Here is a 13,259-nt window from a genome sequence, read left to right on the forward strand (position 1 = left end):
CCCCCAGAGGTGTGGCAGAGTGTGACAGGTGTACTGTTAATTCCATAGGGTTTAAAACTTCCCTGCCTGTCCGGATGCTGTGAAATGCTCTGGGTGGGTACAGTGCCGCTGCCCTGCTGCCAAATGCACCGGGCATCCCCGGGTACAGAGCCCCTGCCCTGCTGCCAAATGCACCGGGCACCCGTGGGTAAAGTGCCCCTGCCCTACTGCCGGATGCACCGGGCACCCCCGGGTACAGAGCCCCTGCCCTGCTGCCAAATGCACCGGGCATCCCCGGGTACAGAGCCCCTGCCCTGCTGCCAAATGCACCGGGCACCCCCGGGTACAGTGCCCCTGCCCTGCTGCCAAATGCACCGGGCACCCGCAGGTAAAGTGCCCCTGCCCTGCTGCCGGATGCACCGGGCACCCCCGGGTACAGAGCCCCTGCCCTGCTGCCGGATGCACCGGGCATCCCCGTGTACAGTGCCCCTGCCCTGCTTCCGGATGCACAGGGCACCCCCGGGTACAGTGCCCCTGCCCTGCTGCCGGATGCACCAGGCACCCCCCGTGTACAGTGCCCCTGCCCTGCTGCCAAATGACTGGGCACCCCCGGGTACAGTGCCCCTGCCCTGCTGCCGGATGCACCGAGTACCCCCTAGGTACAGGGCCCCACAGCAGATTTCCATAGGTTGAATCCTGGCTGAATCCAGCTGCCCCCCATGATGTGTCTCCGGGTGCATCCCAATGCCGCAGGAGGAAGCCAGTTCCCCCAGTGAGACAAACTCCCAGCAAGCTGCACGTACAGCCAGCCAAACAACAGGAGGGGAGACTTAATTGCAAAGTTCGTTAGTGGCTGAGAAGATCATTAGAGGCCCAATCACACAGCAATGCTGGGAGCTTAGGGTACTAGGTTCCTGCTCCAGTGCATGGTGAGCTGAGGATTCGTGCGGTTTGGGGCTGGTGTGGGGGCTTTCTGTGGGCACTCTGGCCCTCCGCCCTGTGCCACGCAGTGCCGTGTCTCCCCACACAGGAGCGAGCGGGGGCGGGTGGCGTTTGTGCTTCACAGCTGCACCCGGAGAGCAGCCTGGGCAGCGGCCATTCCAAAGGCTTTGAGCGCGGGCTCGCGTGGGAGCTGCGCTCAGCTTGTGTGAGGCTGGGGGTGCCCCGTGCCACCTTCCACGCCCTCCTCCCTCCCCCAGATCAGACCCCACCTGCGGCTCCCTCGTCACAGCATGGGAGCGCCTCGCCCCACTGGTAGAAACTGCCCTCGCCGCACCCCGGGACGGGTGATCTCCATTGTACAGACGAGGCACAGGGGGACGAACTGAAGTGTCCAAAGGTCACACAGAGGGCGAGTGTCTGGGCCAGGAGTTGAACCCCGATCTCCGGGTCCCCGTCCGGTGCTGTGTCCGCTAGGCTCCTTCCTACCCGGAGTCAGAAGATAGTCTCGCTCAGAGAGAAGAGAGGCGATGCCCATGTGTATGCAGGGCTGATGGCCTGTTCGAGCCCTGAGACGTGTGCCCCTGTGACTGAGTGCAGTGCTTTCTTCCCCCTAGGAGCATGTGTATATCTACCTGCTGGACGGAGAAGCCAGGCTGACCTGCGACGACCCTCCCCACGAGCTGCCTCCCGAGGGAAAGATCAGGTAAGCCCCAGCGGTGGTTATGCGCAGCCGCCCTGTCTATGTCCCATAGCCGCACAAAAGAATCCCCTTGCTCGGGCTCAGCTGCACTGCGCCCCTCAGGAACTAGCTATCGACGAGACCAGATTTTCACCCCATTTTGCAGGACTTGCATGTGGGTCTCCTGTGTGCCAGGCTGGCCACCTACCCACCCGGCTATAGAGACTCAGCATTTTCCTGAAGACCAAAATGTCCCAGGCTTGGTCCAAGCCCCGCAGGTGAACTTGGGGGACATGTTTGAGCCAAGTCATTTCAGCTGCTTTTTGTGGGGAAAAGGGAGGGTCAAAGCCCTTGGTTCTGTATTTTTCAGTTGAACGTTCTGGGCTTCTTTTGAGGCACCAGAATTCGGACACTCTCTTAAAAACATCAGCGATTCTTATTAGGCCAGTATAGTCTGGTCTGATTATTTTAGGAGGACTTTAAAAAAATGAATTTGCGGTGTTGGGATTTTCTGATTAAAGTAAGAGGCTGGTGTAACTTTAACGATGATTGAAGGGAGGAACTCCAAACTTGGCTGCTTTTGTAGCCCTTGCTGCAGCAGGAAAAAACCTCCAGTGTGAAAAAAAATGAACTCAGGACTGGGGAAGTTCTGACCCTGCGAAGGCAGCATGGTTATACACAGCCTTGTGCTTTTCAGTGCTTTCTAATGGCGAGGGGAATTAACTGATGGAGCAACTTATCTAGGGACATGATGGATTTGTTGTCACTTGACATCTTTAAGTCAAGACTGGGCACCTTGCTGAAAGCGATGCTCTAGCTCAAACAGAAGTTATGGGCTTGATACAAAGTTTACTGGTGAGGTTCTCTGCTCTGTGCTATGCAAGAGATCAGACAACTAGCTGTCATGGTCCTGGCTGTATCTATGTATCCAATGGGACAGGGATTTGTCTCTGTCTTTATGTAACGAGGCTTGTCCCATTGGGCAGTCTGTTGCTGTGTGGCCCCAGGCGAGAGATGCGGGAGTGTGGCAGGAATTTCTAAAGCTCTTTTGAAAATGTTCTGTGTGCCCTGATCACCACCCTCTATTGGGTAGAATCAGCACTGCTCAGCAGTGTGTCATAGGCCCGATACTGTTGCCAGCTACTGAAGGTTCCCCTGTGGCTGAGGGCTGGGTTTCTTTCTGAGCAGGAGGATCTGGATTCTAGCCTTGCTGCTGTTTTGTACCTCCAGTAAGAAATGACGCAAAGTGGAGCAATAAGCATGGAATCCCTGGTGGCCCTGGGTTTGTTACAATATATTCTCACTTCCTCTAGTTATTCGGTTCTCCGGGGTATGAGAATAAATCACTGGCATTTCTTCTTGACTCTCATCCGCTGCAGACCTACTGCAGCCTGGGCTGGCGTTCGTTAGGAAGGAGCCGGCTTGCTGAGTAGACCATTAACCAGAGATCAATGGAGTTGGTACAAAGCTTCGTTCAGTCATTTGAGTTCCTCTCTCTGCAGCATGAAATCATTTGCTAGCCGGTCAAATGGAGCAGCGGCGGGGAAGGGGAGGCAGATTTACAAACACAGCACTTTGCTTTCCCGTTTGCCTGTCGCCGGGAATGGTTTTACATTTGTACGGGAATTTACAGCTAATGGGAGTGAAGGCTGAGGCAGCCCTAGAGGGACAGTGAGGGAGCACTATACAAACTTCCCGCACGGCTCTGCCAGTGCATCTCAGTCCTGATCTTCAGTTCCACCCTCTGCTATTCCAGTCCTGGCCAAACACCTGGGCCCGATTAACAGCTGTTTGCTAATCCACTGCCTCACGCAGGATTCCTGTTCTGTGGGTCCTTTTAAATGTTTTCAAGTGCTGGCAGCCCTTAGTAATTCTGTGGCTCCCAGCACCTGGGTATCTGAACAGCACTCAAACTCTGTGAAGTCAGTCAGTGGCCCTGTTCTCCCCATTTTAACAGATGGGGAAATTGAGGCATGGAGAGGGGAAGTGACTTGCCAAAGGTCACACGGGGAGTCAGTGGCAGAGCTGGGAATAGAACCCAGTAAGGGGAGAAGAGTTGGCCTTATGTATACGAATATCACTTCACCCATCACTGAAATGCAACCGCCTCTGGGGTGCAGTGTGGCAGCTGACTCACCTGTAAGGGGAAGACCGTCCTTTGTAGGGAAGAATTGTTTTTTTCCATTCGTTCATTAGCCCTGCTAAAGATCTCTGCCTCACAGACATTTTTGAAAAACATTCTAGTACCTGGGTGCACCAGTGATGGGCATCCTAAAACCGCCGTGGACAGATGGCTGGATAGGAGTTTCGTTCTGCGCAGGATGAAAGGAGGTGGCATCCTTCATTTTTTATTTATTTGTGTGTAAGGACAATAGCATGAAAACAGGATTATTGTTATTTAGGAATCTTAATCCTCTGCTTTTGTGACATCATTGTCTCCATGGCAACGAATTGTGATGTCAAAACAGAGGATTATGACCTCACTGGGGGAGAGGGAACTGAAAAGCCCAAGGAATCCTGGTTTTGTGCAACTCCCCCTGCAGTGGAAAAGCAGGCTAGGGAGAGAAGCAGTTAATTCTGCTCTGAGAGCAGCAGGGCTATCTCTGAACACAGCCCGCTTTTCCCATGTGCATCCAGAATTCTCCTGGCAGCGTGTCGGGGAAGCCTGCCACTGCTCTGCTCTGTGAGGCCTTCAGACCCCAGGGCTGACAACACCACACCTTTCGCTGGCTCTAAAATGTACATCCTCCTGAGGAGAATCTCCATCAGCTGCCTGCAGTAGAAGATCTATGACACACAGCTGGGCAGTTCCCATTCTATCCAGCAGAGGGCAATGGTGAGCTAGATACACTAGCCCATTCATTACAATACTTGTGTAAACCCAACTTTCTCCCCCTCCCCGTGCTTCTCGGCTCCCTGACTCCACTGCTAACTAGTTTTGCTCTTTTCTGCTCTGGGAAAGGAGAGGCTCTGTTAGGCAATAAGCTGAGAGAGAAGGAGGCAGAAATTAAATTGTTCCATTCAGTGACTCAGCGCTCCACCCCTACTTAATTTCTTAGCTGCCGTATATCTCAGTCTGGCACCAGCTCCATGAAACGCTGTCACCATATTAATAAAGCCAGAGGGTTTTATAGCTCTCAGAGTCGCTGGGTTTTAAGCTTGGTTTTCTGGTGCGTTCCGGGATGGCTCTAGGGGTGCAGTGATAAATACATTGAGATTGTAAGGCGCTCCGCTGCTAAAGGAATGCGGGCTGCATAAACTCAGCATAAGAGAATGGTAACTGGAGATAAGTACCTCAGGGATGGCAGTTTAATGATAAAGAGAGAAACTATTGCAAGCTCTAACCGCTGCTGCAGAATGTCGGTGTTTCCAAAGTAGGAAGCCTTGTTCCTATGCGACGCAGAAGTAGCTGTGGAACTCTCTGTGGTAGGAAATTACTGAGGCAAATCATTAGAATAGCAGCGGATAAGAGAAGAGTCGGAAAGGCTTTCAGTTCTTAGGCCTGAGCTGCATGCAGATTTTGTACCGGTCTAACTATGGCAGCCAGGGAGGTGGTTTTTTTACCGATACCCTTAAACTGCAGGATGCAGTTACCTGGTACACCCTGTGCTCTCATCCCTTTGCCCGCACCCGTATAATGGGGAGCAAGGGAAGGCGATGTGTTTTGTGCACACATGGTCGGGAGTTCTGTTTGCTGAGACTTCCTCTGGGTGCAGCTCCCTGCCTCCGGCTCGGATCCTTGCCTGCCCCACAGCCGCCTCATTCATCCAGGTCGCCCTTCCCCAGCAGGGCCCCTCCATAGCCCCGCACACTGCAAGCTCCCTCTCGCTACGAATCCCTCACCGTGGAGAGACTCTGATCCTGTTCTAACCAGGGACTGGCCCGGCAGCCAGCGGGTGTCAGCCTGGCCCTGCTTGACAAACAGGGCCACTACGGATGTTTCTGAGCTGCGGGAAGAGACGAACACGCAGAGGGAGGAGACTGGCAGGGGCTGGCATGGCGCTGGCTCTCCCAAATGCCAATCCGGGAGACTTTTCGTGCCGAACCAACAGCCCCGGAGACTTCTATGGAACAGGTGTCGCAGGAGCAGCAGCAGGCCAAGCGATCCCCGTTGAAGAGCTACAGCCCAGCCCTGGCATGAGGGGAGGAGACCGAACCCAGGCCCCAGTCTACCCTGGGCCTCTCTGCTTAGGAGCATAAACTCAGCCCCAGCTGTGGGCAGATCAATCGGCCCTTTTAGGGCACTGACGCGCGATCAGCATTTTGCTCCTTGCTGGGGACGGGTGCCAGTCAGTGCAGGAGATGGGACACCTCGGATGGAGATAGATCATCGGCCCATCTTGCTCATTGCTCCATGCACAGGAGTGTGCCTGGGACCAATGTCCACGGTGAGCGCTGGATAATGAAAGGGGGGGAGCTTCTGTCTAGTTTGCCTCCGCTGGGGTTGCTAGGGCGGGTTCCACCATTTCACACGCACAGCCGGTGCTGCGGCCGTACTTCTGAGCCCTGCTCCGCCCTGCCAGGTTATGGGGGAGCTGTGCCCATGGCCCAGCACGCTGCCCAGTCCCATCTCATTGTTTCCGGGGCTCCCCCACCCCGTCTGTGTGTGTCCATCTGCTGTCTCTCAGCTTCCGCTCAGCTGTTTGGGGCAGGGACCAATCCATCAGGTGTTTGTATAGCACCCACTGCAATGGGCCCCTGATCCAGGATCTGGGCCCCTGGATGCTACTCCAATGCAGATAATGATTAGGAATCTCCATGCACTCAGAGCCTGGCGTTCCCGAGGCGCTGAGCAGCGACAACTCCAGCTGCAGCCAACCGCAGCTTTGCAAATCAGGCTCCCAGCCTCATCCTAACAATCCCTAGCTCTTACCTATCGCTTTTCATCTGCTGCTCTCAGGGCGCTTTACAAAGGAGGTGAGTGGCACGACCTCCATTTCACACATGAGGAAACTGAGACACGGAGCATTCAAACAGCAAGGCACTGATCGAGCCAGGGTCTTGGCCTTCCGGAAACTAACAGACTCTCCCAGCTGACCTGGCTTGTCCCAGGTTCCTGGGCAAGGCAGGGAACTCTGCCTTAGTCGTTCTAAAGTCCTGGTCTGGAATATGGAAGGGATCATTCCAGGGTTTTCACTTCCATCACCAGGTCTCGATGGCGCCAGCTATTGTGGGACAGCAAATAAAAGCATGAGGCAGGGAGTCGAGAGACTCCGTCGCTATCACTGCCTCATTCTATGACCTTGGGCAAGTTCCTCCGCTGATCCGTGCCTCAGTTTCCCTACCTGTAAAATGGGGGTGGTGACACCGACCTGCCTTCGTAACGTGCTGCAGGATCTAGGCATGGGAAGCGCTGGATGTAATTGTTAGTCTCCTATGCAGGCTGAATTTCCTCTGTATTTAAAAACATAATGGATTGCTGAACTGATTAAATTGGAGATCCGGAGCAGCGACCTGGCTGCTGATCCTTGTGGCTAATGGCCCGTCTGCTGCGTCATTGGGAGCCGGTCACCTGGATGTTCCCACTCTGGGAGCGCCACAAGCAGCCAGCCCTGGTTTAATTAAACTTTTTAAAGACAGCCTTGTAAAAATACTGCGGTGGCCTGGAGAAACGGATCCTGGGTTTGTTTGGAAGCGAAATACTCTGACGGGTTTCAGGATAAATTATTCAGGTCCGGGTGGGGGTGGGAAGCTCCACACATGCAGAGTCTTCTTCAGTCAGCGGTAGCAGAGGAATAGATCTGTTCCTGGCCAGGATAGATTCACACAGGCGGAAGCTGTTCGCTCCCAATGCCTTGCTCCTCACAATCAATGGCTGCAGCAAAGTAGGATTCACAAAGCTGTGTGATCAGCATTATGGAGCCCCCGCACCGCTCTCATCACCGGGAATTGAACCCAGGATTTCTGGAGTTTGAGCCTTTGCAGGCAGCTAGAGGACAAACCTCCAGTGGGGAGCAGTCGCAGACTCGTATCCTCTGCAGATCAGGTGCGGATGGAGACTCTGGGAGGCACAACTGACGGCTGTGTGACAGCAGCATGGGCTGGTGCCATCCCCCCAGAACTAGAATGAGATTGACAGGTAGGAAGGAACTGAGAAAAGGGCCACGAACGGCTTGGCAGGCTGATTTATGGGATATTATGAACTATCACGTAAACGTAGGGCGGATTCCTTGGCTGGTGGGAGATCCTGGCCTCGTTTGCTCTGAAGTCCTGGTGTGGAATAGGAAGGGGTCGCTCAAGGTCAGCGTTTTTCAACTTTTTTTCATTTGCGGACACCTGAAAAATGTGCCTTTGGAAATCTTTGCCCTAGTCTGCAGATCCCCAGTGGTTGTAAACCACTGCTGTAGGTTGTTAGCTGCCATCAGGGGTTGTGTGTATCATTGGGCAGGGCAGAAGAGCAGATAAGGCATGAGACAGGGGTCAGTTGAGCCCAGTTCTGCCACTGCCCTGCTGTTTGGCCTTGGGTGACTCCATCACCTCTCAGTGTGTGTATCTCAGGGGATGAGTCTGCAGATATTTGACCCCGAGCAGGGAAAGGAATGATTTAGCATGGCAGCCAGCATATGGGATGAAATGGGGAGATAACATCAGGGCTGATTACTAGTGTAACCCTTCTGCCCGTCAGAGTTGGCAGCAACAAGGGCCGGGTTCAGTATCTAGGGGATCCATTCCAATAACACCATGCAAAATCGGCTCGAGCCCCCACCCAGTGACCTGGGACAAATATGTACCACCCCCGCTGGGCACCTCCAAGAGGCGATACTTCCCCTCTCGCAAGCACATAGTCTGAGTGTAGCAAAAAGCCTTTTAATAACAGAGAGAAACAATGTGGCATTATGTTGGGGAAACACCACCAACAGGATTCATAACACAACCCATGAGCAAAAAACCCACCCCAAGCAAATTGGAACATGTCCTTTCCCTTTGGTTTTTGAGTCCAGCAACCCAAAATCACCCAAAGTCCAACACCCCAAAAGTCTCTGTCCCTGGTCAGTGCAGCCCGAGTTCGAAAGTTTATCTGCGGAGTTTTACCTCCCAACCTGGGTGGAGATTGGGGGGCTTAAGGGGCACCTTATGTGGTCCAAAGCCAATTGCCCCACCTCTCCATGGGGCTCCGCTCTGCTCCACCAGCCGTCCCATGAATCACACCGCTCTGCCAGCCGCCCCCATGAGCTGCTCTAGGCATCCCACAAACTGCTCCGCTCCACCAGCCGCTCTCCTCTGCCAGCCGTCCTGCAAACTGCTCTGCTCCAAGAGCCGCTCTGCTCTGCCGGCCGTCCCGCAAACTGCTCCGCAATATATCTGCAGGCTCCCCCACTCCTTAACACAACACTCAGTGATTTCAGCTCTTAGTAAGTTTAACTCTTTTGGGATTTCAGCCTGTAGTAAGGGAGCCTCAGTCCTGGTGCACCATTGGCCCAAAGTGAATTCAGCTCATCAGCCTGTAACTAGACTCCCAATGGAACCAAAATTTGCTCTGATATTCCACAGTGGAGAGAGGAGGACGTACAATCAGCATGTAAGACCCTCACCATGGGGCCCATACCACTAGGTATTAATACCTATCCCCAGCGTCTCTCCATTTGCTGGGTTTTGGAACCCGTGACCCTTGCCTAGCGAGTGCTGCTTAGTTGATGGTGAGTCCCTCCATCATAACAAAAGGCCAAGTCCGCTCTCTGCCACACGAGGCTGCCTCTCCTGCCACAGTCTCCATCCTTTTCTTCCAGGTTAGGGGTGAACCAGCCTATGCACCGATATCAGCTCCAGTTTGACATTGGGCTGGCCCTCACCCCGGGGTGCCTCCTATCCCAAGTTTGTCACCCATGCAAAGCACAAAACAAATCAACGCCGGCTTGATAACATATCTAGAACACGAAAAGGAGGACTTGTGGCACCTTAGACACTAACAAATTTATTTGAGCATCAGCTTTCGTGAGCTACAGCTCACTTCATCGGATGCATTCAGTGGAAAATACAGTGGGGAGATTTATATACACAGAGAACTTGAAACAATGGGTGTTATCATACAGACTGTAACAAGAGTGATCACTTAAGGTGAGCTATTACCAGCAGGAGAGAAAAGAAAGAAAGAAAGAAAAGAAAAGAAATTATCACTTTTGTAGTGATAATCAAGGTGGGCCATTTCCAGCAGTTGACGAGAAGGTCTGAGGAACACTGGGGGATGGGGGGGAGGCAATAAACATGGGGAAATAGTTTTACTTTGTGTAATGACCCATCCACTCTCAGTCTTTATTCAAGCCTAAGTTAATTGTATCCAGTTTGCAAATTAATTCCAATTCAGCAGTCTCTCGTTGGAGTCTGTTTTCGAAGTTTTTTTGTTGAAGAATTGCCACTTTTAGGTCTGTAATCGAGTGACCAAAGAGATTGAAGTGTTCTCCAACTGGTTTTTGAATGTTATAATTCTTGATGTCTGATTTGTGTCCATTTATCCTTTTACGCAGAGACTGTCCAGTTTGACCAATGTACATGGCAGAGGGGCATTGCTGGCATGTGGTGGCATAGATCACATTGGTAGATGTGCAGGTGAATGAGCCTCTGATAGTGTGGCTGATGTGATTAGGCCCTAGGATGGTGTCCCCTGAATAGATATGTGGACACAGTTGGCAATGGGCTTTGTTGCAAGGCTAGGTTCCTGGGTTAGTGGTTCTGGTGTGTGGTTGCTGGTGAGTATTTGCTTCAGGCTGGGGGGCTGTCTGTAAGCAAGCACTGGCCTGTCTCCCAAGATCTGTGAGAGTGATGGGTTGTCCTTCAGGATAGGTTGTAGATCCTTGATGATGCGTTGGAGAGGTTTTAGTTGGGGGCTGAAGGTGACGGCTAGTGGCGTTCTATTATTTTCTTTGTTAGGCCTGTCCTGTAGTAGGTGACTTCTGGGTACTCTTCTGGCTCTGTCAATTTGTTTCTTCACTTCCGCAGGTGGGTATTGTAGTTGTAAGAATGCTTGATAGAGATCCTGTAGGTGTTTGTCTCTGTCTGAGGGGTTGGAGCAAATGCAGTTGTATCATAGAGCTTGGCTGTAGACAATGGATTGTGTGGTGTGGGCTGGATGAAAGCTGGAGGCATGTAGGTAGGAATAGCGGTCAGTAGCGGAGGAAGTGAAGGAATCGGGGGCTAGTGCTTAAAGCAAAGGACTGATATTTTATTCCCTGCTCTGTTGCTGAATCACTCTGTGGCTTGAGGCAAGTCACTTTGCCACTCTGTTCCTCAGTTTACCCATTCGTAACATGAGGATCATACCTCTGTGCTTCAGAAGAGCGATGGCAAAAATAATATTTGTAACCTGCTTTGCTGTTCCTGCTCGCACGGTGCTGCAGAAATCGCGGATTTCAGCAGAGCCCCTCCGGATTTACACCAGGCTCGCTGAGGTCAGAATCTGGCCCAGTGTGGCCGAGAAAGGCGTATCCATGCCACTGCACGTTAGCCTAGATCCTGCATTTCTGTGGCCCAGCAGCTCCACAGACTTCAGTGGGGCTACTCCGGATTTACACCAGCGTCGCTAAGAAAAGGGCCCACCCTTTTCAACGGATGTAACCATTCGCTGTCACGTCAGATGACGGACTGAGCTCCCGCATTTTCACTCCCTCTGCGTCCCATCAGGGGCCCGCGTGGCTCTGCAAAGGGCTTGCACCTCAGCGATTTCCCACAAAATAGGTCTCTCTCTCTCTCTCTGCCTTAGAGAGGTTTACTGCCTTTAGCAGCAGCTTGTGGCTGCAGGGCCAGAGAGTAACAACCACTGAACTCCTCTGGACAAACACTAGGCTGAACCCTGGTGAAGGGAGGCTGGATTAACCCTTTCCTAGTGCCAGGCAGTGCACGTTCCTAGTGGATGCTCCCAGGGCCAGATCCTGCTCTCTGCTGCCCTGGTGTAAGTCAGGAGGTAACTACGTGGAAGTGAACAGTTACATGCGGGCACAGCCACTGTAAATCCAGCTCCAGCTCCGGTACCTGTCTGGCCATAGCATCGGAGCAGCTCAGTCTTTTAGAGTCTGTACCCGCACAACACCCCTCCCCCATGAGACAGGGCTGTTAGCCCCATTGCAGGGATGGGAAACTGAGGCACAGAGAAGTTAAGTGACTTGCCTGCAGTCACGCAGGAAGTCTGTGGCAGAGCAAGGGAATGGAAACAGGGCCTCCTGCTTCCTAAGCTTTTGCTGTAACCACTGGACCACGCTCCCGAGCCCCTGGGCTGTCTTTGTCATGAGAGAAGATGACTGCAGGCCTGGTGTAAACTAGTGCAGCTCCACTGACTTGTTGCGTCCTCTTGCCCTGGGGTGCATCTGGCCCTGAGTTGCTCCCGTCTGGCTGCTCAGTGCTTATTCGGGAGGCTCCAGGGCTCTCTGAAAGGGGAAATCAGCTGAGCACCAGTTTTATTCCATGTGTTGCCAGATCAGTCGGCCCCGGGTCCCTTTAAAGCCCTGTGGAAAGCGGGGGGCTGTGAGGCAAAGGAGGCACCATCACTGCTGATCAGATCAGGGCATTCAACGGGGCTGCGCTCTGCTTGGCTTGTCTCGAGCCTGCTGTTGGTCATTCAGTTAGGGCGGGGATTAACCAGGCATGCTGCTCAGGCTAGAAAGCAGCTGATGGCATGCGGAGGGGCGGCTGGCTCATTGCACTGCCCTGAAACCTCCGCTCCACTGGGCATGTGGGCAGGGCTCTGACCCAGATTTGGCCTAACCTGTGCAAGGGCATGATGTCCAGGAATGGCCAGGAGGCTGCGTACTGTGTGCTTTGTAAGGCAGGACACCGGGCGGCCCTGAACGAGATCGGAGCCCCATTGTGCTAGGCACTGCATGTACACCCAGTGAGAGAGTTCACAGCCTCGCTGGATGAGACGGACAGAAGAAGCCTTCTCAGCCCTGTTCTGCAGCTGGGGGAGATGAGTCCCAGCGAGCGGCTGGTTATTCACACCCATCAGTGCTACCCCCACGCGATCCGCCGTGCAGCCAAACTCAGCACGCTTTCCTCTTCCTTAGTCATAGATCCATCCCTAATTGCCATGTTTGTTCTGCTCTGAATTACCTCCGATCTGTTGACATCCCACTGGTAACAGGGTGCGTCCAGAGCTGGCCACGCTATTCCAGGCGCGGTCTTACTGGGACCATCAGTAGGGTGACCAGACAGCAAATGTGAAAAATTGGGACAGGGGGTAATTGGAGCCTATATATGAAAAAGACCCAAAAATCGGGACTGTCCCTATAAAATCGGGACATCTGGTCACCCTAACCATCAGGTGCGCAGTCCCTGCTCTCTGACGTGGGACCTGGCACTGCTCCTTGTTTGAATTGGGCAGGGCTGCAGGAGATTGCCGGGCAGTGCCCCGGATTCATTGCCACAGCTGCGGTAAAAGCCCGTAGGTAAACAGTTGTAAAAGGGAAGGTGCCGTAAACGGTACATAGACACGCACCCCAGGTGTATCTCTTGTGTATACCGAGCCATAAAACACTCTTCAGCACAAGCAGGATCCTGCTGCACAAACAGCCATAAAGGGGATAAGTGGCCACGCACCAGATGGCGGGTCTCCAGTAAACCTCTCGCTCTTGTGCCCCGTTGTCGGGAACACGTGTGCCTGTCTCACGGCTGACCCCTTCTGGCTGGACCCTGGACGAGACAAGAAGCAGAGGCCTCCATCGGGAAGATGGGC

General features: G+C 53.3%; 1 protein-coding gene across 2 annotated transcripts in view; it reads left to right on the forward strand.

Moving 5' to 3' along the window:
* PDE2A (phosphodiesterase 2A) overlaps positions 1 to 13,259 on the forward strand; it is a 361,885-nt gene that overhangs the window by 250,983 nt on the left and 97,643 nt on the right. For both annotated transcript variants that reach the window (XM_073333785.1, XM_073333795.1), the window contains one exon: positions 1,536 to 1,624. In XM_073333785.1, the coding sequence (XP_073189886.1) occupies positions 1,536 to 1,624 (89 nt within the window). The remainder of the gene's footprint in view (positions 1 to 1,535; positions 1,625 to 13,259) is intronic.

This window comes from Lepidochelys kempii, chromosome 1, assembly GCF_965140265.1.
Source record: "Lepidochelys kempii isolate rLepKem1 chromosome 1, rLepKem1.hap2, whole genome shotgun sequence".
Taxonomy (NCBI): Eukaryota; Metazoa; Chordata; order Testudines; family Cheloniidae; genus Lepidochelys; species Lepidochelys kempii.